The sequence below is a fragment of the Poecilia latipinna genome, unplaced genomic scaffold (assembly GCF_001443285.1).
Source record: "Poecilia latipinna isolate Pla-1442-1.1 unplaced genomic scaffold, P_latipinna-1.0 Scaffold32, whole genome shotgun sequence".
In the NCBI taxonomy this organism is placed as follows: domain Eukaryota; kingdom Metazoa; phylum Chordata; class Actinopteri; order Cyprinodontiformes; family Poeciliidae; genus Poecilia; species Poecilia latipinna.
In genome coordinates this window covers 213,601-237,371 of record NW_015112648.1, presented here as the reverse complement: position 1 = coordinate 237,371, position 23,771 = coordinate 213,601, and the positions used below count along the sequence as shown (strand labels likewise).

Genomic DNA, 23,771 nt, shown 5'->3' with positions numbered 1-23,771 from the left:
ATTTTTTCCTAATTAAATTAAGGATGCTCTTTAGTCATTTTTTTGTTTCGTGGATTGTGGCACTTCTGGATCCCCATATTTCTGAAGTTTCATGCCAAAACTTATCCAGTAAATGTTTTTTTGTTTTGTTTTGTTTTTTTTACATAAACCAAATATCACTGTTTAACATGCAAATAATTCACAGTTCACTGATTGTGTTATTATAAAACCAGGCTTATATTTTTAATGTAGTGGTAATAAAAAAAGAACAGAAACATTGAATAAAGTTAACTTTTAATTAGTTATGGTCAATACCACAGTCATGTGGGCGAATGTATGAACTTCACCCCCGCAATGGAGCTGCTTCATGTTCTCACAACAGAAATGTTAATTTCACAAAATATACGCACAGAAAAGATTTTAAGAGTGCAAAAACATGTTAGAGTAAATTAAGGCATCCATCAAAAAATAATTGTAATGTTTTATCCACTGTAAGAATATTTTTTCCACATAGTTCATCCAAAAAGTCAGCAGATTTTCTGAACTTTTCTAAATACAACTTTAACTCAAACCTCACAGTAAAGCTGATAGTTTTATTAGGGAAACATGTTTACAGTCTTATTAAATATTCATATGTCTGGGAAAAATTATCCACACTTATTCAATATTCAATCATTTTTGCCCTTCAATACCGTAAGAGAAGTAGTGACTAAATGTCCATAACCATCTACAAACCTTATCAGAAATATTTTAAATCCCAGTGAGTTCAAATCCAGCCAGTAATTCTGCTGCTGGCCATTTAGACGGATAAATTTAACCTGGACTTTTATGACGCATTTTAACTGGACCACTTACAATATACGTTTATTTTTAGTAATAAGAGCAGGCACAGTGAGGACGCCTCTATCTGACATGCTGCTGCTCCCATTTAAGCTTTGGTTAATGTAAAGTATCTTAGATACACTGCAAAACACAACATTCACCAAGTAATTTTTATCTTAGTTTCTAGTGAAAATATCTTAGTACACTTGAAATAAATTACAAGTAACTTCTCAGCGAGCTACATGAACTTGTTTTAAGTCCAATAACTCCTTAACTTATGACAAAAACTAGAACTTTTTCATCAATATTAAGGAGTTATTGACTCTAAACAACCTAACTTATGAGTTAGTTTTTATTTCAAGTGAGCTAACATATTTGCACTTGAAACTAGACCAAAATACTTGGGAAGATTTTGTTTTTGCAGTGCAGCACGGACACCAAAGTAATGAGAAACCGTCTGTGTGGTTAGAAATGGCCGGTGGCTTCATTTGGTGGTGAAGGCGACGCCCTTCTTGACCCAGGCGTTGCTGGTCAGCAGGGACAGCATGAAGCGAGCCACGTCTCCTCTTCCCACCTGACTGCTGCTGTCAGGCACAAAGTATCCCTCATGCGTCAGAAACTCCTGAGCTGCAACAACAACCTTTACTTTACCCGTTTATTTTATTTGGGGGGGGGGGGGGTTCTACTTGTGGCTACAGCATCAGGCTTTCTCTCACCTGAGGCTGCCAGGTTCTTGAGGCCAGGCGGCCGAACTACGGTCCAGTTGATGTCCTCAGTTTTCTGCAGGAAGTGCTCCATCTCGTACATGTTGCTGAGGACGCTGCGGATCATCGGCAGGAGAAGGAACCGGATCAGGAACGGAGACTGGGTTGCAGAGTCAGCTAAACATAAAAATATGACACAATCTCACACAAAGCAGATATACGGGGAGACAATCATGCCAACAGTAATTATAGGGGTGATAAGTCTGTCTTTGAAGGTTTCCATGGCAACTGCTTTAGAGACTTTGGATAAGCAGGTTATCAGTTCAGGTATTCCAATATTTGTTAATATCAACACGTTCTGCCACATCAATGAGTTTGACACGCTGACCTGTGCAGCCCACTTACGGTCTGTGTACCAAGAGGTCATGGTGATGACCCTGTTGACCCGGGCCTCTCTCATGGCGCCGACCACGGCCGCCATCGACGTGGTGTAGCCCGTCACGCCGGAGAAGAAGGAAGCTGGAAAGCCGAGGCAGGACATGACGACGTCCTGGTCTTTGAAATGAGGCTTCAGGCTGTCTGCTGAGAAAATATCAGCCGACACAACCTGGAGACAGAGAACAGGTTGACATGAAGCCATTCTGATCAACACGAAGCCATTCTGATCGACACGAAGCCATTCTGATCGACATGAAGCCATTCTGATCGACACGAAGCCATTCTGATCGACACGAAGCCATTCTGATCGACATGAAGCCATTCTGATCGACACGAAGCCATTCTGATCGACACGAAGCCATTCTGATCGACACGAAGCCATTCTGATCGACATGAAGCCATTCTGATCGACACGAAGCCATTCTGATCCAGGGAAACACGTGGTTCACAAATATTAACCAGATATAATTTAAAGAGAACCAGTCAACAGTACTTTGTTTTTATCCTCAGGTTTGTATCTAATGCGGAACTAAAGTTCCCTGAGTTTAACGATTAATTGATAAGCGGCCATTTTCTTAAAAACTTCAGTGTTCTCTTGTATCAATTGGGCCGACCGGCTAAATTTTTCATAATGTGAAGCCAAAATAGTTACTGACATCTTTCATGATTCCTGCTCTGACCTCCATGAAACAGGACTGGGCTACAAACCTACACAAACTGGCAAGACTCCAGTTAGATGTGACCTACATTTAGCCTCCATTGATCTCTGGCTGATACAAAACATGTTTATCAGATTTTGCACTAAATTATTTTTAGATAATGACATTGTAGTCTCTCTTTTTTTAGCTACTTTCAGAATAAGCTGATTTAGAGTCTTGTGTCACATTAAATTCAAACAAGCTGCTGCTGGCCACGCCCACCAACTCAATGTTCACACTCACACGTGAAAATGGCTGAAAAAAGACGCGCAATTATACAGCCGTATCTTTGAAAAGCAGAAGTAGAGCCTACTGCACAACCAACAAGAATGCAGCAACCGGTTTCTGGATGGTAAATCAACAACAAAACACTTGCTTTTCTCCAGCAGCCATTGTACAAATTCAGCAGTAAAACCAGGTAACGGGCTGGGCTTCACTGGGGTTGTTAGGTAACAGGGTGGGCTCCATTGGGGTTGCTAGGTAACAGGCTGGGCTCCACTGGGGTTGCTAGGTAACGGGTAGTGCTGCTGATTTGTCACGGTACATTCCGGAGGTTTTTGAAATGGCTCATTTTCCAAAATGACCCGTTTCAGCTGGGTGTTTTTTTAAGAGTCTGGGTTGTTTTTCGAAGCTGTTGAGACCCAAATGAAAGTATAAAAATATGAAAAATGTAAATTTAGCATAACAGGTCCCCTTTAAAGTTACGACAGACAAAACAGGATCTTCAGTAAAATAAGGATTAGCTTTAGCCTTTCAGTTAAACTAAAATTAAAAGCTTCCATCCATAACAAAACAATATATTGTGTTTCAATTTACTATTATTGTTCGGCTTGGGTTCTGAAAGAAACAGCAAGCTGAATATGTGGCTCCATAAACGCACCTGAACTTTGAACCTGGGTTGACTTTTACCTTGAGGTTGTCGTGGTGCACTGTGAGCTTCGCCGGGTTCCTGACGACAGCGGTGACCGTGTGGCCCTGCTCCAGCGCCTGTTTGACCAGAAACTGTCCGGTTTGCCCAGTGGCTCCCAGCAAAGCGATCTTCATCTTCCAACCCAGTCAGGAGTTAAAACCGACCTGATGAATCACTTCGATGGCTGCAAACCGCTGAGCTGAGGTTTCCTCCTTGTTGCACAAGCAGAAGTGTAAAAAAAGGATTACTGCATAGAGATAAAGACATCCTCTCCCACATAAAACATGGTTTCATCATATGACAGAGTTCACAGTCTGAACAGCACAATATAAAATCTACAGAGTTAAGATGGCAACTTAAACATTTTAATATAAAATCTATATTAACAATTTGCTCATTTTTGATTCATAAAATCACTTAAATTATAGAAAAAGTTAGAAGAAAAAATAATGTTTTTGGTGTTTCAAAAACATTTAGCAAACAAATTTGAGTCTGAAATAAAATAAATCCCTGACATTTTACATGAATAACTAAATTAAACACAATAAAACTTTACAATCTGTAGTTATAGATATTTAAAATGTGTAAATAACTAGTAGAAGTCAAGATGTGTCTCATGAAATTTAGCCAAAAAGATTATTTTTCCTCATTTTTGTCTGTAATTGGAAATAGAATAAATTCTATATCTACTTATTGTTTTATCATTCTATAACTAGTGCATAGATTTTAGAAACTTTGATAAGTAATTATTTGGAAAGAAAATGGCAATTTTTATGATAAAAATAAATAATCACTACGATTCAAGGAAATGTGGCTCAATTTTACTCAGAAATATGATTAGCAGGAATTATCGAAAGCAACACATTGTTGATTATTTTAACTCACAGCGCAAATAAAAATTACTTTCAATGTTCATAAGTCAGAACAGAACACCCGTCGTAGATTGGATGGCCTCATCTTCAAGGATCACTCTGAAGCCTTAAGTTCCACAGAATAAAACTTGAATAACGTTGTTTTCGACTCGATGAACAGTCACTGCTTATTATTCAGCATGTGACCAGCATCTTCTGATACCAAAAAGATAATTCATTTGACCCGGATCGGTTCAAACAGAGACACACTGTGCAGCTTTCCTCGCCTTGTCCAATTAAACATTTCGGTTTCCCCCTGAAAACCGAAAACAGAAATGTCTCTGCAGCTAAAATAGAAGAGATGAAACATTATGATGTTTAGTTTACCAAAGAGTAAGAGACCAATATTTATTTCTACATAGTGTCAGCTGCATGTTCAAATAAAAATACAGAAGCACCAAAGCTATGGGGAATTTATATAAATATAATCCATGTTTTATTGTTATTGTTTTACTTAATAGGTATATTTGAGTGTAGATGGAAAATGAATGACAGACTTTGGACAAATCGCCACAGGTTGGACTTGAGCCTCATTACAGGAGGTTAAAGTTCATCCAGAGGCAACCTGTTGATTTAAGCCTTTAAAACCAGAGATCACCAAAATAAAATCCTATTTTTAACCCTTTGAGATGAAGATGACTTAAAAACTTTGATTTTGGTGTAGAATGCAAACAGAACCCGTACGTCCACATCTAGAAAGTAATTTATCTTTAGCTGTTGAATAAGATCAATATAGATTGGATTTGATCAGATGCGACTGAAATACCAGAAATCCATTTATTCTACTTAATAAATATCAGCACAGGAAGCACTTTCATGCACATTAAGCTAACATGACTTAAGGTTTAAATGCTGAAAAGCTTTTAATTTTTTCAGTTTCTATTACCTCAATTAAAGATCCTATAGCACATTTTTACTTTTGTTTTAAAAAAGAAAAACAAACCCAAAACTGTAATCTGGAGGTCAGACCTTAAAAATTTGAATCAGTATTTGCCAGGAGAAACCTGATAAGTTGCAATTAATCAATAAATTAAATTAAAATGAGCTTGATTATTTCCATACTTATGATTAATATTTTTTGGAAGTAAATTTTGTTTGCAGATATAATGTGACCCATTTAATTGATGGTTTCAGATGTAAGTGGTTTTTATTTCTGTTTTATTTATTATTTTTGGTTTTATTTTGGATATTTAAAATATCTTTCCATTCCAGTGTTTAGGATTCTTTGCAAAATTAAAGTTTATTTGTGATTGACAGTGAAAACTTCAATTATTATGCCATGAAAATGGTTTCAAAACAACAATATTGTCATTTATCGCTATAATTGCAAGGACAATTTCTCGTCCAGCAAAATTTATCATGACAGGCCTACTAATCACTTTGATTACTAATAATCACTCTAATTAATTCATTTCACAACAAATTTTTTGGAACATGAATGGTAAGATTTTAAATAGGCCATGTTTTCTGTGTGTCTAGAGATGTTTTGTATTTTAATAATTACATTAAGTCAAAAAATGCCCTTTCAAAAGAGTGAAGTAATCCCACAACATTTTAAGTTTATGAGGATTCGTTATTGCAAAACCTTTAAACTATGGGGAACCCCATGTTAAAAAAAACAGCTGTCATTTCATACTAGATCATTCTTCAGCTGATGTTTACTGCATATACTGTCAAAAGGAGGACGAGTATTAGTTAGACAACTTAATCTTAAATGACCTCTGTGGGTCTAACATTATCTAACCAAAGTGAATCTTCGACACAGTCAGTAGTTTTGGATCTCCTCTTTATCAAAAGTATTTTTGTTGCTAAATAACTTTAGCAACTCAGTTTCAGATACGTATACAAACATCTGCACAACTGGAAGTAAAGCGAATGACCACTAGCTAGCTGCAGACGGAAAAAGCAGAGTGGACGTTAGCCACGTTAGCATTAGCTTACCTATGCCCGGTGCTACGTCCGTCCGCCTACGCCATCTTTGTTTACAACGTTTAGAGAGGTGTTCAAGAGCACCAACGTTTGCTTGTGTTTATAAAACAAGGTTTCTGAAGTTGGTTTTGGTTTAACACAGAGAAGTAGATGAAAACTAGAAATGACCGAGAAGGTAAAATAAATTTTAAAAAATAAATAAAAAAACATGTCCATATTTAAAGAGTAATTATCATAAAAAATGGAAAATATTAAAAACTGGAAAGAAACAGGGAAAAGGGTAAGCTAACTGTTGACTTTGTGGTTCATTTAGCTGTTTTGGAAAATTTGCACGTGCTTGTTTTTGCAACATTCATTTAATCTATTAGGCTGAAACCAAGCATCTCATCAAAGAAGCTAATTTCTAAAATACCCAAAGACAAAGCTTTTGTGCGAAGTTAGAATATGGGCAGATGTGGGTAGTGTACCCAAAACTTAGTAGAAATACTTCAACATATTTTTACTCATGTAAAAGTGAAAAGTAGCCCTAGTAAGAGTAAAAAAGCATTTGGTAAAAAGGCTATTCAAGTACTAAGTAACTGATCAAAACATCAGTTGTTTAATATTTAAAAATCACATCATCAGATGGACCAAAATATGAAGTTATGTGGAAATCTTGGATATTTTATGGACCAAAATGTAAATAATTCAAATAAATAACATAATTACAAAATAACAAGAGCAGGCAGAAGTTTAAAAAAAATCCATAACAATTTTTTTTCAATATAAAATTTATTAGACATTAATAAAAACTGCAGGCTTGTGTCTGTTTCTGGTGAATTTACTCCAAAACACTCCAAAAAGTATTTTTTCCCACCCAAAAAAAGTTACAATTCACAATGGTTGGACACCTTGAAAATCATATATTTGCCCTATATTTATCAGACAGCCTTCAGACTGAACTGTAGTGAAAAATTTACTTGCTTTCTTCATAAGTTTATCAAGATTTTATCAGGATGATGTCAAAATTCTTTTAGTGAGACTTCATTGTGTGTGCTTGGTTAAATTTTCCTGAGATAACATGTAAACACCCAGTTAGCCTCCTGCTGTCAAAAATCCTCTCAAAACCAGTGGCTGCCTTCCTTCTTGCCACCATGAAGATTCCTCTAGTCGCATCAAGTCATTAGCTCAGGTAATCCACTTATGGCCTGGTGCTTTGATTATGAGATCTTGGTCAGGGAGTCAGGACTAAACGAGGTTCAGCTGCAGAGAGGAAGAGCTGGACAGTCAGGGTCCCATCCTTCATGGGGCATCGGTGTTGATGTTCTAATTGGACTCGCTCACTGCGGTACCTGACCTGATCCGGACGGACCTGTGGAGAATGCAACTGAGCAAATGGCTGCTTAAATTCACACTGAAACAGCAGGCAGACAGCCAAACACCCAGGCCAGCTGCTACTGGATAAACAAGGGTGTCACGTAAGTAAAAGTCAGATTTTAATCAGTCAAATTTGTTGGTCAAAAAGACAAAACATAAACTAACTCACTCACTCACTCTTTGGTTACCTAGCAACAACTTTCTGAGTAACTTGTGGTTACCTAGCAACAACCTGCTGAGTAACTGGCACAGTTACTCAGCAGGTTGAGTAACTGTGCCAGTTACTCAACCTCATAACTTACTTAAACTTTACTTAAAAACAAAAAACAGAGTGGATTGGAAACTGTGGATAAAACAGGAACAGTCACAAAATCAGTTTATAAATATTTCAGATATTTAAAACAAAAAATTATCAATAATTATCAATATCAACAGATTTGAAAAAAGACTGTCTTACTCTACGTTTTGATATTTGTGTCATCTTTAAGGCTTTTTAATAATGTTTAAAATTTATTTAGTTTTTGTTCACAAAGGATAAACATTTTATACAAACTTCAGCTTTAGATTTTAGTAGATTTAACCAAATCATTCCAATGTAAACATAAAACACTGCTTGTTGCCATCAGGCTCCCGGCAGGAAGAAGGGAAGCTAGCTGCTTATGCCTCCTTTTAGTGATGTCTTATTTGTTTATCTTCTTAATAAGTGGGTCAATAAAGTATCTAGCAAAAATCATTTATTATTATTTCATTAATTGAACTCAAATAAAAGTCGGACATTTTAAAATGCCCCATCTTTTTTTTTTAGTTTGTTTTATGTAAGGCTTCGTAGAATTGAGACAAAAACAGACCTGTGAGGAAGGATTGAGGCCAATCACAGTGGGAAGGAGCAAACCAGCAGTTAACAGGATTAAAGCATGAATGGCCTCCAGATTTAGCTCCTCTGCTGCTGAAATACTCAGCTATTATCTGAGACTTGGACAGAGGCAGAACTGTTTTAAAATAATGGAAAAAGGCTGTAATCTCTGTTGTAAATTATCCTGAAATTAATCAGCAGTTACATATTCATACGCTGGCAAGGAGTTGGCAATTATTCTGATGCTGTATGTCCGTTTGTTATTGACAATTGTCATCGTTATTATGGGTCAGTACATTTTCTTGTCTTGTTATCAGAGTCAGTTTGTAATAATTATGTTTTTATGTAACTTATTTGTTGGTTCTCTAGTGCAGTGAACAAGCAACATGTTTTTAATTACAAATTCCTGATAATTACTGAGTCTGTAAGTGATATATTTCATTAGATTGAGAGAAGTGATAGAATTAAATAAGCATTAACGTCTTCCAAACAGGGAAGTAGTGGTAAGCTAATTATTTTGTTACTGTTTAAGTACGCACATGTTTTCTCTTGTCCTACTGGTTACTGTTTTCTTGGTTTTCAACATCATGTTTGAAATAAATAAGTAAATAAATAAAAGCTAAAAATGTTAATTCTTATAGATTGATATGTGTGATGCATTTTTTACTAACTATCATGGTTTCTCTGGGGTTTGAACAGGAACAGTCATGGGATGTGGCGTCTCAAAGTCCAACCAGTTCCACAAACACTCCAGGAAAGGTACAACCATCAACATCAGTTATTTAATTTAACAGAGGAAGATCCATGTTTTCTTCCATGTATCTAAACTTTATTTGTATCCATGAATTATGTGTCTCTCTGTTTCTGCTCTGCTGCATCCAGCCGTCACCAGTAAGTCAGTTCTGTTCTGCTTTTAGAGATAAACTCCTGATATTTGTAGAAAACTAACAAAACAGCTGTGTGTGGAAAAACTAACTACAGTCCTGTTTCTGTAGTTAGTTTGGGACGACAGGCAACTCCACCTGCTCAGCTACCATACATAGAGTAATGACATGCCTCAGGGCTGTGTGCTTAGTCCCCTGTTTCTGTTCCCTCTTCATCCCCGTCTACAAACCTGTTCGTGGGTCCAACTCCATAAATAAGTTTGAGGACCAGATGATGGTGTTTGTTTTAGTCCAACACAACAACTAAGTAGCCTCTAAAGATGAGGTAGTTGAGTAATGGGCTCAACTAGGTGTGGCCACTCCCCTTTGCCTTAAATGGGTGAGAATTTTGTTGCACAGTCAAGTAACTATGTTATCCTCTATTTAAAAATACGATGGAGTATTAGGGTCATACTCAAAAAAATAAATAAATAAAATTACGAGAATAAAGTAATAATATTATGAGAATAAAGTTGTAATAGTTCGACTAGATTCTCGTATTATTTTGACTTTAGTCTTGTAATTTTATTATTTTATTCTGATAATTTAATTTTTTTAAATTTTCTTAGAGTGTCACTAATAATCTGTTGTAAATGCTATATATACCAAATATAGGTTAAAACATTTTTGACTTTGCAATTTGACAGCTTGAAATTGGGCCTCTGTCTCTTTAAGAAGCTCCTGCTCTTTCCAAAACTTCATAACATCATCACAACAATGCTTCTTCATTATGCCGTTTACAACCGTTCTGTGTCGGATTGAGAAGTAATTTGTATAAAAAGCTCAGCAGATGCACACAATCTGCAGATTTTTAGCATGAATAAATAAAGATTTGCTGCTCTAATGAAGTAATTTTTTTAAAATAAATATATCTCATAGTTGATCAGCTGCTCCGTATATTTCAGCTATAAGAGCTGCTGTCCTGATTCAGCGATGGTACCGGCAATATGTTGCTCGCACAGAGATGAGACGGCGATACACCTGGCACATCTTTCAGTCCATCGAATACTCCGGAGAACAAGCCCAGATCAAGGTGAAAATCGCTGGAAATGTTCAAATTACTGAAAAACAAAGAAAAAGAAGCAACACCTCATTCTTCACTTTACTTCCTCCTTCATTTTACAGCTTTATAACTTCCTCGGCTACCTCATGGACAATTTCACACCGTCCAGCACAGAACGTAAGCTTTGTGTAAATCAAAAATATTTTTCAAATTCTTGTTTCTTCAACCAAAGTGAGCTTGAACTTTGTCGTCCTTCCAGGAAATTTGATCTCGCACATCTTCAGAGAGAATGACGTCTGTTGGGACTCGGAGTGGGAGCGGTACTTCTGCTACAAGAACATCGAGGTGCCGGAGGTTTACTCCGGGCCGCACCTCACCTTCCCGCTGACGGTGGAGCAGGCAGTTGGCCTGCTGGAGGCCTTCAGGAACAAGAAAGTAGGAACACAAACGGTGTTTTTATCTGCAAAAATAAAATTATGGGGAACAAGTTTATGTCCTTTTCCTAAAGTTTTAATCAATTACTACATATATATCTCAAAATATCTGATAAAATATTCTGGGTGATGTAGGAAAGACTTTAGCCACTCAACCTCTCACAGATAGCTGAGCAAAGTTGGTGGAATCGACTAACTCACTCACTCTTGGTTACCTAGCAACAACTTGCTCAGTCACTTGTGGTTACCTAGCAACACCCTGTAGAGTAACTGCCGCGAAGCAGTTTATGGTTTTACCACGTGCCTCATAACTGAGTGAAAACTACAGATAAAACAGGAACGGTGATGCCAGCAGTTTGGAAATATTTCAGATATTTAAAACATAAACATTAATCAATGATTATCAGTATTGACTGATTTGAAACATCGTGATATGTTTTTCAGCCATATAGCCCAAAATAGGGAGCACTATTTGGGCTACGTCAAGATCATAAATGTCCTAAAATGTCAGATTGTGCCAGAATGTTTTGATAAAAGCCATTAACAACTTGTTAAAATATTTAATCCAGTGTCTGGATTTAATAAGTTATTTGTGAAATTAAATATTTAACATCTCACAGGATTTCTTGATAGTTTTTGTGATTTTTTATTTTTTATTTTTGCAGTCAAAATGACTGATTTTGTGCTGCTGACTTAGAAATATTTGAAAGAAAATTTGTGATATTCCCGTTTATGTGTGGTGGTAAATATGATTTTTTTATTACTTGCCACATTTATCGCAGACATCGAGTAAAGCTGAGGCAGCAGTAGAGTAGAAGTAAGAAATACTGCCACCTGCAGGTGGGAGTTAGTATCAGTTTTGATCATTTTTGAGGAAAATTTGTAATAAACTCATGCATTAGTATGAAAAAGTACATGGATCTGTCAATTTAGAGTGAATTTCCACAAACAAATTAGAGGGATTGATTTGTATAATCTGGTTGTATAAAAAGTTTCACGGCTGTGGTGGGCCGGATCTGGCCCCTGGGCCTTCAGTTTGAACACATATGATGTAAATTATTTATACAACACTTTGTCACGTGTTGTCAGTTTTCCTGTAAAATTCCACATAATTTCATTAAATAAATGAATTTAATGAATGAATGAATTGAATATTCACAGCGGCGTCATTTTGCTGGTGTGTTTATGCATCTGTGTCTGCGGTCATGTTTTCTCACTCCTCTCTCTCCCAGCAGCAGCTGCACTCTCGCTACGTGCTGGAGCTGCTGCTGGAGACGTGGAAGCTGCTCCGCATGCTGCCGAACATCAACCGCATCTCCACCTGCCACAGCAAGGAAATCACTATCTGCGGTAAGATTTAACAAATCTCTGATGTTTGGTAAATCAGACTCATGTTTTGGCCCTTTAAGCATGAGAATGCTGTTCAATAAATGTGCATAAGAATAGTTCCTTTTCCATGAACAGATTCATTTTTGTCTGTCCAGGTGATCTGCATGGACAGCTGGAGGATTTGCTGCTGATTTTTTACAAGGTTAGATATTATAAATGTTTTTTCTCCTGATAATTCATACATTTATATTTAAGTTGGTGCACTCTGATCTTCTCAGAAACTAATACATATTTTTGGTTTAGTTTCTTGTGCAAATATCTTAGTACACTATAAGTAAGACAAAACAGACTTCAGCAAAATATAGGAGCTTTTTTTTTAAAGTAAATAATTATTTGATACATTGATTAAAAAGTTCTAGTTCCACTGGCAGATTGTTTGACATATAACAAGACACTTTTCCCATGTTAAAAATGAAACTTTTGAAAATAATTTTAAAATAACTTTTTGACCTTCTAAGATCAGTTTAACTATTGCTTGTATCTTAGTTATAAGAAATATTTAGCCTTCACATCGTCTATGTTTTTGCTAGAAAAAAACAAGATATTTTTCAAACAATCAAGTGGAAAGTGTGTTCAAAAAACAAACCACCTGATGCTACCCGCAGCCTCTCTTGAATAATTTGTATCCTGACAACACAAGACAAATTATTAGACTTTATTTTTTTAATCCCATGTTCTTCTCTCTGCCAGTTTCACTGTTTGCATGCATGCTGCAGATTATCCGTGTAATCCTACTTTATTTGCCTGTTTACATCCCAGAATGGCACGCCGTCCTTAGAGAAGCCCTACGTGTTTAATGGAGACTTCGTCGACCGAGGAAAAGACTCCATTGAGATTCTCCTCATCCTGTTTTCATTCATGCTTGTTTATCCGTGTGACGTCTACTTAAACAGAGGCAACCATGAGGACCACATCATCAACCTCAGGTGGAAAAATATACACGCAAATGTTGGGGATTAATGGTACAAATCTGAGTGAATGAAGCCTCCTTATTTGTCTCTCTGACTTCCTTTGTTGTGTTTCCAGGTATGGATTCACCAAGGAGGTGCTGACTAAATACAAGGTGCATTTTACAGATTTTTCATTCAATCACTTAAACCTTTTTATGCAATATTACAAATACATTAAAAATGCAATCAAACCAATTATTCAGTTCCTATTTTAATTAAGAAACTAAGCCTAAAAATACAATGCCACAGCTTTCATTTCGTAGATCTGAACAAGGTGAAGCTAAATCGGCCATTTGAGGATTTTTGTCTAAAACATGTTTACAGATAAACGTATTTTGATCTTAAAGGCAAAATGTTTATATTTTTTGTACCATTTTGGCTTAATTAATACTCTGAGGGTTTTTTCAGTAAATGTCTTATTTCTTTAGTCTGAATACTGGAGTTAACGATTAATCAATTACTAAATTAGTTGACAATTACTTCAATGATTAATCGTGATTAATCACATTTAATTAATCGTTTCAGCCCTGATCTAAATTTAGTCTGAACCGGACTGCGTTAAATTCTGACAGCTGCTTCCTGTTCATGTTTCACCTCAGATTCATGGAAAGCGGATCTTGAAGCTCCTGCAGAAGATTTTCAGCTGGTTGCCGTTAGCAACCATCATCGATCAGAAGGTGCTTGTCCTCCACGGCGGTATCTCCGACACTACGGATCTCAGCGTTCTGACCAAAGTGAACCGACACAATGTGAGAAACTTTTACGTTTCGCTCAACTTAGATTTATCCACGGCCTTTACATTCACTCTCTGCTCTGTTGCTGGCCCAGTATGTTTCAGCGCTGCGGCCTCCAAAGAGGAGGGTCCACAGTTCGGCGGCCATGTCCATCGACATCGACATGGACGACGACCTATGGAGCACCAGTAAGATCTACCAGCGCCAGGCCTCCCTCACGTATCCCAAGCCGCTCGGACCACGGGAGTGCTTCCACAACCGCTCGCTGCAGGACTTCTCGACCCGGATCAAGGCAAACATGGAGAATGAGCTGGAGAACAGCAAGAAGAGGGAGGTCATCCTGGCAGCGGCGCTCCACAGGTCACAGCAGGACATTCTGTCTGTGTCCACCGACTCTGTGAGCAGCGACAACGTCAAGGATGAGTGGAGGCAGGTAAGAGACCTGAGAATCTTCTCAGAAACTAATAATAATAACAATTTATTCGGTTTAAGCACATCAATACCTCCAAAATGTCACCTGGCTTCTTACTATCCTCATGTTTTCTCAAAACTCTTGGCAGGATAAATGACCAATAAATAAGTTAACCAAAGGCTTCTAAATAGATTAACACAGATACAGACTGCAGGGCTGAAACGATAAAAAAAAAAAACTTTTATTTTTAGAATCAGTGAACCTGAAACAAAACATCAGATCAGCCCAACTCTGTGTTGATGCTAAGTAAAGCAGAAAGGGTGGAGCTTTTCAAATGTTGATGTTAGTTATTTGTTTTTAGCAGCAAATGCATCCTTTGCTACAAATGATCAGGCCATGATGCTGCATTTCGAAAATGTTTCTTTTCTTATTTAAAAAAGAAACTAATCATCTGAATAATTGATAGATTAAGTGATAACTTACATCGTTGTAAGTTACAAACTGAAGAATGCTCCATGTGAGGCAAAGTTTGACCCCCAACCAAGAGGGAACAGTTCACCTTTCAACCTTAAAGAACCACAAGGAGCGTTTCTTCAGGCTGATGTTTATGCATTACAACGCATCAGTTTCCAAAATGTCGCGCTTGCATCTAAATTTAAAAAATCTCTGGAGATTCACAGAAAAAAAAAAAGTGAAAGAATGGAGTTGGTCATTTTCCAGACGCAGATTTGTTTATCCGTCACGGCTCCACCTGAGATGTTTACATCGAAACTGTGTCAAGCTTGCAAAGACATGGTGGTCAAGGGTCATGACCTTTGTACTCCAGCCTTCTTCCGATCACAACCAGACAAGTCGAGGCTTCAACTGCTGTAATCCTCAATAATCTCCATGCTGTGACTTCAATCTGCTTTTCTGGCTGACTGTCAGGATAGAAAGCTCGGCTTGATGAACAGCTGCTGCACTGTAACATAAACGATAGACTGTAAAAATATGGAGAGAAACTTCTACATTTATTTTACTTGGTTTAGTTAATGACTGCCTCCTTTTAATCTCACAATACTTGTGAATGACTAATGCAGTAAACCTCTAAAATGAAGGTTCACCATATTTCTGCACCTAGAATGTGTCTGGAAATTAAATGCGACCTATTATGCTTCCTTGAACAGGTTAGGATATATTGATGGTCTATACAAAACATTTTTTGGACAAAATCATTCTTAAATGAGATTTTAGTTCTGCCTATTTTTCGCTCCTTTTATAATGAGCTGTTTTAGAGTCTCTTGTCACTTTCAGTCCAAATAAGCTGCTGCTGGCCACGCCCCCCAACTCAACATTTATACTCACACATAAAAATTGCTGTATACTGATGCGCAGTTATACAATAATACATCTTTGAAAAGCATTAGTAGAGCCTCCTGCACAACCAACAAGAATGCAATAAGCGGTTTCTGAATGGTAAGTCAACAACAAAACACTTGTCTTTTCCAGCAGCCATTGTACATACAGCTATAAAACCAGCTGATCAAAGGTATTGCAGGTCTGCTTGGGTTGCTAGGTTATGGGCTGGGCTGGGGATGATAGGTAGCTGCTCAGGGCCTTTGATTGCGACTGAACAATTCTGAGGTTTTTGGACCGAAACTGTGGGCCGTAAGACACTAATTTAATCAAATTATATCACAAAATGATTTCCAGCATTTTGTTCAACAGCTAAAAACAGCGATCAGAGACTTAAAATACAAGAGGTTTTTTTGATTTCCTTATCAGCAAAACTGAGAGACTAATGTCTAATTTGCTTTTAATTTGTGGATCACACGTTCAAAATACTGTGAATTTTAAAAATGAAATTAATTTTTTTATTATAAGAAAAGGAAAAACTCAACCTGCAAGGTTTGTCCTTTCTGGCTTACACTAAATGCCACAATGTGGTAGATAACTGGTGGTTGGTGGGATGTGTAGAAGAACAAGGAGGGAAATCTTTTGGATTATAAATACTATAAATACTCAGTCCTGCACAAACAGTTTTTCAATTTCATCTGATAAATTTTAGCTTTATAAACTTGAAAATATATCCAATAATTATTTTATTCATTATATTTCTCTTTATATTAACAGTATATGAAATAATTAGCAATTAAATAGTGGGAAGTTTTTTTTTTTTAGCTTTTGCAGTGCGTGTCCAATGTGTGGCTCAGGGGCCATTTGTGGCCCTTGAAAGGATATTGTTCAGTCCCCGACCACAAGTCAAGAGTGATAAAAAATTTGGCCAACAAAACAGAAAACAATTGATGACCCCCAAAAAATGGAAATTAATGTTTTCCTTTTAATAAAGTCACCACCGGTGTAAACCATAGCAAATACAAATTAAAAATTTTTAATTGAAAACCGCTGAATAACTGAGTAATTCACCTCTTGTGAAAGTTTGTTTTTAGTTATAAAATCTCTTTTTGTGTGTTTGCAGATTCTGGACCTGCTGTGGAGCGACCCGATGAACCAGGATGGCTGCATGCCCAACGAGGTGAGGGGCGGAGGCTGCTACTGGGGTCCGGACGTCACTGAGGACTTCCTGAACAGACACAACATGCAGCTCATCATCCGCTCACACGAGTGTAAACAGGAGGGCTACGAGTTCTGCCACAACCGTAAGGTGAGATCGGGTCGACAGTTAGTTCATCAGCACCCAACGAATCCTTCCTTTAAACAGTGGCAGTGTCACCTACTGAGCGCCTTCCCTTAACGTCTTCACCCAGGTCCTCACTCTGTTCTCTGCCTCAAACTATTATGACGTGGGAAGCAACCGGGGGGCCTACGTGAAGTTGGGTCCGGACCTTGTGCCTTATATGGTTCAGTACCAGGCCAGTAGCATGACCAGAGAACTCACCGCCAGGCAAAGGTAGGAAAAATACCTGGAGTCAGACATGTGCAGAACAAATTACATGTGGAAGACGAAATATAGAGATTTGATTTTCCTAATTTCAGAAAAAAAATATGCTCATCCACATCCAAATGCTGCACAAACACAAACTTGAAATAAGACACAACTGACTTATAAGTAACTTTGTAGCAAGATATAGAAGCTTGTTTAGAGTCAATAATATTCCTTAGATTAGATTCCTCTTATGGCAGAGACATCATGTTAACAGTGAAATAATCTGCCAGTGGAAAAATAACTTTTTCATCAATATTATTGACTCTAAAAAAGCTTCCATATCTTGCTGAAAAGTTACTTAGAAGTTAATTTTGTCTTATTTCAAGTGTACTAAGATATTTTATACTAGAAACTAGACAAAAATATTTCATGTTTTTGCACTGAAGAAATAGGCAATTAGACACAAAGTCGATGAAAATGCCACTGAAAAACATGACATAAGTGTTTCATATCAGTTGATATCGTTTTTTACTTTAAATATCTGAAATGCAACAAAACATGTGGGGTGAACTGGTGGCTGAGAAACACATTGTAAAGCATCTGAAATAGTTGCCAGAAAAGTGTTTTAATCCCATTTAATCTGTTTCCCTCCGTGTCGTTTGCAGCGTCGGGCGAACCGAACGCTCGGCCCTGAAAGTCCTGCGGGAGCAGCTGTTTGCGCACAAGTCAGACCTCCTCTGTGCCTTCAAAAAGTTTGACACAAAGAACACAGGTGTGTGGTGTTGGTTTTCACACATTCAGCCTCCATCGGATCAGGTGATAATCTCAAAGTTCAGTGCTTTGTTTGAGGAAAATGTGAGCGCAAATCTTTTGTATCCATTGTCTAGCACTACAATACTCATTCAGGATAAACGCCTTTTTTTAATCTTTTCTATCAGTTTCATAGAAACTTTAGATGTAAGATAAGTGACTCCTTTCTGCCGAAGGAACAGTCCTGACTATGTAGAGGAGTAAATATAATGCACTGCAAGAACACAAAGTCTTACCAAGTATTTTGAGTTTCTAGTGCAAATATCTTAGTAGATTAAAAATGAGACAAAACTAATTTACAAGTAACTTTTCAGTCTGTGGGATACAAACAATAAGTTCACTACATTTTTTGAACAAAGTCATTTGTAGGTAATGAGATTTCAGTCTGGTAAGTTTATTAGTCTATATAGTTTATGGTGCATTTTGAGCTCCTTCCAGAATGAGGAGATTTAGAACCTCTTATCACTTTAAATCCAAATAATCTGCTGCTGGCCACGCCCCCCCAACTCAAAGTTTATAGTTACATGTGAAAGTGGCTGCAAACAAATTCAATTATACAACCATACATCTCTGAAAAGTATTAGTAGAGCCTTCTGCACAATCAACAAGAATGCAGTAAGTGGGTTCTGCATGGTAAGTCAACAACAGAATACTTGTCTTTTCCAGCAGCCATTGTACAGCAGTTAAACCAGATGACCGGAACTCAGTTTGGGTTGTTAGGTAATAGCCATTGCCTGCTGATTGGTTACATTACATTTGGAAGGTTTTTGGAACCTATCCAGATTCTCCAGACACCAAGAAATATTAACTTATTGCAAAAAAAAAAAAAAAAAAGGGGGGGTTTTTTTAAGCTCTTGTTTTGTTTTTTGACACCAAATCGGAAATACAAAAACATGCAAAATGTGAATTTTGCATAATAGGTCCCCTTTAATATTGATTAAAAAAGTACTAGTTCCATTGGCAGATTATTTCCTTATAACAATTGAAATATGTCTTGTTATAAGTGAAATAATCTGCCAGTGGAACTAGAACATTTTCATCAAGTTACCTGTAAGTTAGTTGCATCCTATTTCAGTTGTTCTAAGATATTTGCACTATAAACTAGACCAAAATACTTGGTAACATTTTGTGTTTTTGTGGTGCAGCACATTCGATTCTAGTTACTTCACTTAATTTCAGTCCCTTTTCTCAGATTCCTTGAAGCTTCATCATCATGCACGCAGAAACATTAAACAACAAGAAGCAGATGCTGCAGCGCTGCTTTAGTGAGGAGCTGAAGTATTCCTTTGACGTGAACTTTGACCTCTACCAGGTTTGGTGTCTTTGATTGACTGGGCCTCAGCGGTGGAGAGCGTTATGCACCTGAATCTGCCGTGGCGGATGCTGCGCTGTCAGCTGGTCACCTGCAAGATGAGCGACGGCATGATCGACTACTACGACTGGTTCAACGAACTCGCCATCAAAGGGCCCAACACAGATGTAAGGACGCAGAAACGCAACTGGGACCAGCCAGTCACAGATCAACGAAGATATTTAACATAAATTTTATTAAAAAGTTTTAGAAACATCATTAAGAGGAAAATCTGGAAGAAATAAGAGGCTGTAAATATAGAATGACCAGAAATGGTTCTGTTTTCTGTACCAGCACATCGACCAGAGCCTGCTGGAAACTTTGTACCGCCATCGCTCCACTTTGGAAACCATCTTCAGGATTGTAGACACAGACAACTCAGGTACAAGAACTGCACAGTTTAATTATGTATTCAGCATATCAAGACAAAATAATGCTGTTTTTTAATGCACTTTTGGTTTATTGGATGGTTAGTGCCAGGACTCTCTGTGTGTTTAAATCAGACGGTAAAAGAATGGTAGAAATGTGGGCACATAATTAAATTTACATTTATTTGGTAGATTTGAGTTTTAAGACTAGATTTACATAAACAATTTGAACAATTCTGATTCTGAGATTAAATTCAGAATTACTTTTTATCTTTCCTTATTCTCCTCTGTCTAAATATACACCATATTAAGGCCATATTAAGGAAATTGACAAAAAAATTAGTCAATTTCTTAATCTCAGAAATTTTCTAGTAAAAACAAGGAAATTTGAGAGAAAAACAGAAATTTCAAACTCAGACATTTCCAAGTATTTCTAACTACAATGACCTTCATACACTGTCACAGAACTGTCATAATAATGCTCATTTAATTAAAATATTACAACCTAAATTTGTTGCTGTGCAGGTAAAGGAGAAATAATTCACAATAGTATTTTTGCTTGTTTAATTGGAGAGAAAAAGCAAAGTTGGGGACTTTAAACTTGGGAATTTGGTGTAAAAAGTTTGTTCACCGCTGGTTTAAATAGATTCTCCTGAGCCTCTGTTAATCCACAAGGAGCGTGTCAAAGAGGTTACGGCTTCCTGAGTCCTGACAGGGATTAACCCACTGACCTACTGCTCCCTTTCCCACTTCTGAACCGTCACAGAGTTTCACACCACCTTTCCACCATCCTCTTCCTGCCGTGGCAAATAAGGCCTACTGTAGACAGAAAAAAATGAATACATACTACTATATATACTAAAAAATTTCAATAAATTTTGAAGATCTGCACCTCATGCACACTGTACTTTCTTTTTAATTTTCAAACTCAAATTTTAATTTTCAAATTTCTGAGATTAATTTAAAAAATTCAGTTTTTTTCTTGAAAATTAAAAAATAATAATAAAAAAGAAAATTCTGAGTTCCAAAAGTTGAAAATATGTGAGAAAACATCAGCAAATTTGAGATTAATTTCAAAAATTTTCAGAGATTTTTTGACTTTTCAAACTTCCAAGATTTTTTTCTAGAAAATTCCTGAGATAAATCTAAAAATTTCTGAGTTTTTTTTTTCTATCAAATGTTTTACTTTTGGAGTTCATAAATGTCTTTGTTTTTTCTGAGGTTAATCTAAAAATGTCTTTTTTATTGCAAATTCTTAGAAAAAAAGGAATTTCAGAAAGGAATTCCTGAGCTCCAGAGGTTCCGAAAGTTGAACATTTACAAGAAAAAAATTTTAATCTAAGAAATCTTCTAGAAAAAACTTTTTGACTTTTCAAACTTCCAACTTTTTTCTAGAAAATTTCAGAGAAATCTCAAAATTTCTGTGATTTTTTTTTTCTTGCAAATTTTCAGGAAAAAAAGAAATATGTGAGCTCCAAAAGTTGTAAGTTTAAAAATTTAAAGTAAATTTCTGCAATTATTCTGAGCATTTCTGTCTTTTTTGGTGGAAATTTACTTGTTTTTTCTTCAGTTTTTCTGTCTGTGATGAGTGTAATTTGACATCATGTCTTTCTCTTCCTCAGGCTTCATCAGCATGGAGGACTTCCGGCAGACGTGGAAGCTGCTCAGCGTCTACCTGAAGATGGAGATCACGGACGAAGACATCTCCACCCTGGCCGAGACCATCGACAGCAACCACGACGGCAGCATCGACATCGACGAGTTCATGGAGGCTTTCCGGCTCACGGACAAGAAGAGCCGCCTGGAGCGGGGACGCAGCATGTTCATGGGCACGACGTCCGACCTCACCAAGCTGGAGGGCGACCCCAACGTATGACCCACAGACTCAAAGCAGATGTGCAGCCTCTCGCGACACAAGCTGCTTTGATGACGCACGCAGCGACGCAGGATGGCGCAGAGCGGCAGCTGCGTCGGGGATCACGAGGGATTAGGTGGAGCTCAGAGATCACCGTGTTTGACGGTGAAGGTTCATCTCAGCAAGAGGAGCAAGAGAGACAAAAACAACACAGTAAACATGGATCATTTTTTAATAGCTACAAAACTGGAATAATGTGACAACTGCACTGTAATTTAAAAAAAAAACAAGTGTTAGACAATGAGTATGTGGAAGCTTACATTTCCTACAAGGAGAAAACATGTTTTTTAAACAAATAGAAGATGCAAAATGTACACATTACTGACAATTCTTGTACATATTTTTGTAAATAGCTTTGAAATAAATGTATGTTTTATTGCACAACTATAATCCTACACTGAAAAATCAAACTTTAATTTGAGTGCATTAAGATTTTTTTGTTTTTTTAAAGGCGACTAATTATGGCTGCTTGAACAGATTAGGAAAGGTCTATGGCCCCTACAAAACATGCTCATTACATTTTTACACAAAATCATTCTTAGATAATTAGATTTTCGTCTCATCAGCTCTGCCTATTTTGAGCTCCTTTCAGTTGCTTTAGAGCGTCTTTGTCACTTTAAATCCAAATAATCTGCTGTTGGCTTCACCCTTCGACTCAATGTTTACACTCACACTTGAAAACGGCTGCAAACAGATGTACAGTTATACAACTGTATGTCTTTGAAAAGCAGAAGTAGAGCCTCCTGCACAACCAACAAAAATGCAACAAGTTGTTTTCTGGATGGTCAATCAATGTCAAAATCAAACCATGATGGAACTCCACTTGGGTTGCTAGGTAACAGAGTTTGGCTTGGCTGTGGTTGCTAGGTAACCGTGGAATGTGACTTAACAAACCGGAAGTTTTTGAAATGGCTATAAAAAAAAAGATCAGAGCTGGTGAACTTTTAATCAGTTGTCAATTGCCTTCAATACTGCATCTTATCACATTTATTTGTGACAAGATGCTGTGATTTTGATTCAAAATGGGAAAGACAAGAGTTCATGTCATATCGGTCAGGCAGATGTTTGTTCATAAGTCAGCAAATGGTCACAAGAAAATAGAAACTCGACAAAACTTGTCCATCCATGATTGAATGTTTGAAACTGTTGCCATTTAATTTCCAGTCTGAATCCACCCATGCAGAATGCAGTGAAGGTGGTGAATATGTTATCTGTTAGCACTTATAACTTCTTCTATGTGTGTAAGCCAGTAAAGTTTACACAGATAGAAAAGCTATTCATTGTCCTGTTATGTTAAAAACTTAATTAATTTATTTATTTTACCCTTCTTTAGCATGGTGCTTCAGAAAGACTCCAAATGAATTATCAAATTCATCAACAAGTAAACATATACACAAAAAATATATCTGTAAATATATAATCAAATCAATCCAGTCAAATGGACATATTTAATTAACTTACAGCATATTTGAATTTGATCTAAGGTTTAATACAGAGCAGATGAATTCAGCTAATTAATTATGCTGATTAGTAGAAGAAAACCCAGCAGATTACAAGCATTTCTTTTTTCATACATTTATAACAACTGAGTTTTAATTTGTCTAGAATAATCAACACCAGCTAATTATGTAAACAAGTTGAAAACCTGATTAAAACTCAATCAAAAATATTAAAGGTTTAGTTTGTTTCATTTGTTCTGAGCAAATAGTAAAGCATTATTTCAAAGTCACCAGTAGAGGGCGCAATACGTTCACTTCTCAATCTTCGCGGTGCTGAAATTTGGAACATCTCATTGTGTTCAAAAGAAATCAGACATTAAAAAAATTTAAATATTCGAGGTTTTTGATAACAAAACACGATCACATTTGTTTTTAGACTTTAAGTTTTCCCAACTCTGATGAAATCAAATGTTTTGTGGCAGACAGGTTAGTTCAGTTGTGCATTTAAAACCTCCCCATTTTTATTGTGAGATTTTTGCTCCTACTTTTTGAGGCTGACAGCAGAATAAAATGTATA

The 23,771-nt window shown here is 36.8% G+C and overlaps 2 protein-coding genes across 3 annotated transcripts; one reads left to right on the top strand and one right to left on the bottom strand.

Annotated features, from left to right (window-relative positions):
* Nucleotides 1-198: 198 nt before the first annotated feature.
* LOC106953122 (uncharacterized protein YwnB-like) lies at nucleotides 199-6,496 on the bottom strand. Of its 2 annotated transcripts, none has more exons than XM_015041685.1 (5): nucleotides 6,404-6,496; nucleotides 3,551-3,763; nucleotides 1,911-2,112; nucleotides 1,518-1,682; nucleotides 199-1,428 (listed from the first exon to the last, which is right to left on the bottom strand). In XM_015041685.1, the coding sequence occupies exons 2-5, from the start codon at nucleotides 3,683-3,685 to the stop codon at nucleotides 1,286-1,288; spliced, it is 645 nt and encodes a 214-aa protein (XP_014897171.1). In that variant the 5' UTR covers nucleotides 3,686-3,763; nucleotides 6,404-6,496; the 3' UTR covers nucleotides 199-1,285. The 2 variants fall into 2 exon arrangements, with proteins under 2 accessions (XP_014897171.1, XP_014897178.1); XM_015041692.1 differs by having other exon boundaries at nucleotides 1,308-1,423.
* A 1,044-nt stretch (nucleotides 6,497-7,540) lies between these two features.
* Nucleotides 7,541-22,141, top strand: ppef2a (protein phosphatase with EF-hand domain 2a). Its single transcript, XM_015041607.1, has 18 exons — nucleotides 7,541-7,848; nucleotides 9,300-9,359; nucleotides 9,483-9,491; nucleotides 10,429-10,556; nucleotides 10,649-10,703; nucleotides 10,786-10,961; nucleotides 12,196-12,310; nucleotides 12,445-12,491; nucleotides 13,109-13,275; nucleotides 13,376-13,412; nucleotides 13,899-14,048; nucleotides 14,128-14,466; nucleotides 16,904-17,089; nucleotides 17,193-17,335; nucleotides 17,977-18,083; nucleotides 19,434-19,600; nucleotides 19,767-19,854; nucleotides 21,463-22,141. Exons 2-18 carry the CDS (start codon nucleotides 9,308-9,310, stop codon nucleotides 21,714-21,716), a joined length of 2,220 nt encoding a protein of 739 aa, XP_014897093.1. The 5' UTR covers nucleotides 7,541-7,848; nucleotides 9,300-9,307; the 3' UTR covers nucleotides 21,717-22,141.
* The last annotated feature ends 1,630 nt before the right edge of the window (nucleotides 22,142-23,771 follow it).

Excerpts from the sequence above, each read along its gene's own strand:
- ppef2a (XM_015041607.1), top strand. The coding sequence starts at position 9,308 with ATGGGATGTGGCGTCTCAAAGTCCAACCAGTTCCACAAACACTCCAGG. Across the intron at positions 10,962-12,195 it reads AGGCCTTCAGGAACAAGAAA|CAGCTGCACTCTCGCTACGT; the intron begins GTAGGAACACAA and ends CTCTCCCAGCAG. Across the intron at positions 12,492-13,108 it reads TGCTGCTGATTTTTTACAAG|AATGGCACGCCGTCCTTAGA; the intron begins GTTAGATATTAT and ends TTTACATCCCAG.
- LOC106953122 (XM_015041685.1), bottom strand. The coding sequence starts at position 3,685 with ATGAAGATCGCTTTGCTGGGAGCCACTGGGCAAACCGGACAGTTTCTG. Across the intron at positions 2,113-3,550 it reads TGCACCACGACAACCTCAAG|GTTGTGTCGGCTGATATTTT; the intron begins GTAAAAGTCAAC and ends CTCTGTCTCCAG. Across the intron at positions 1,429-1,517 it reads CAAGAACCTGGCAGCCTCAG|CTCAGGAGTTTCTGACGCAT; the intron begins GTGAGAGAAAGC and ends TTGTTGTTGCAG.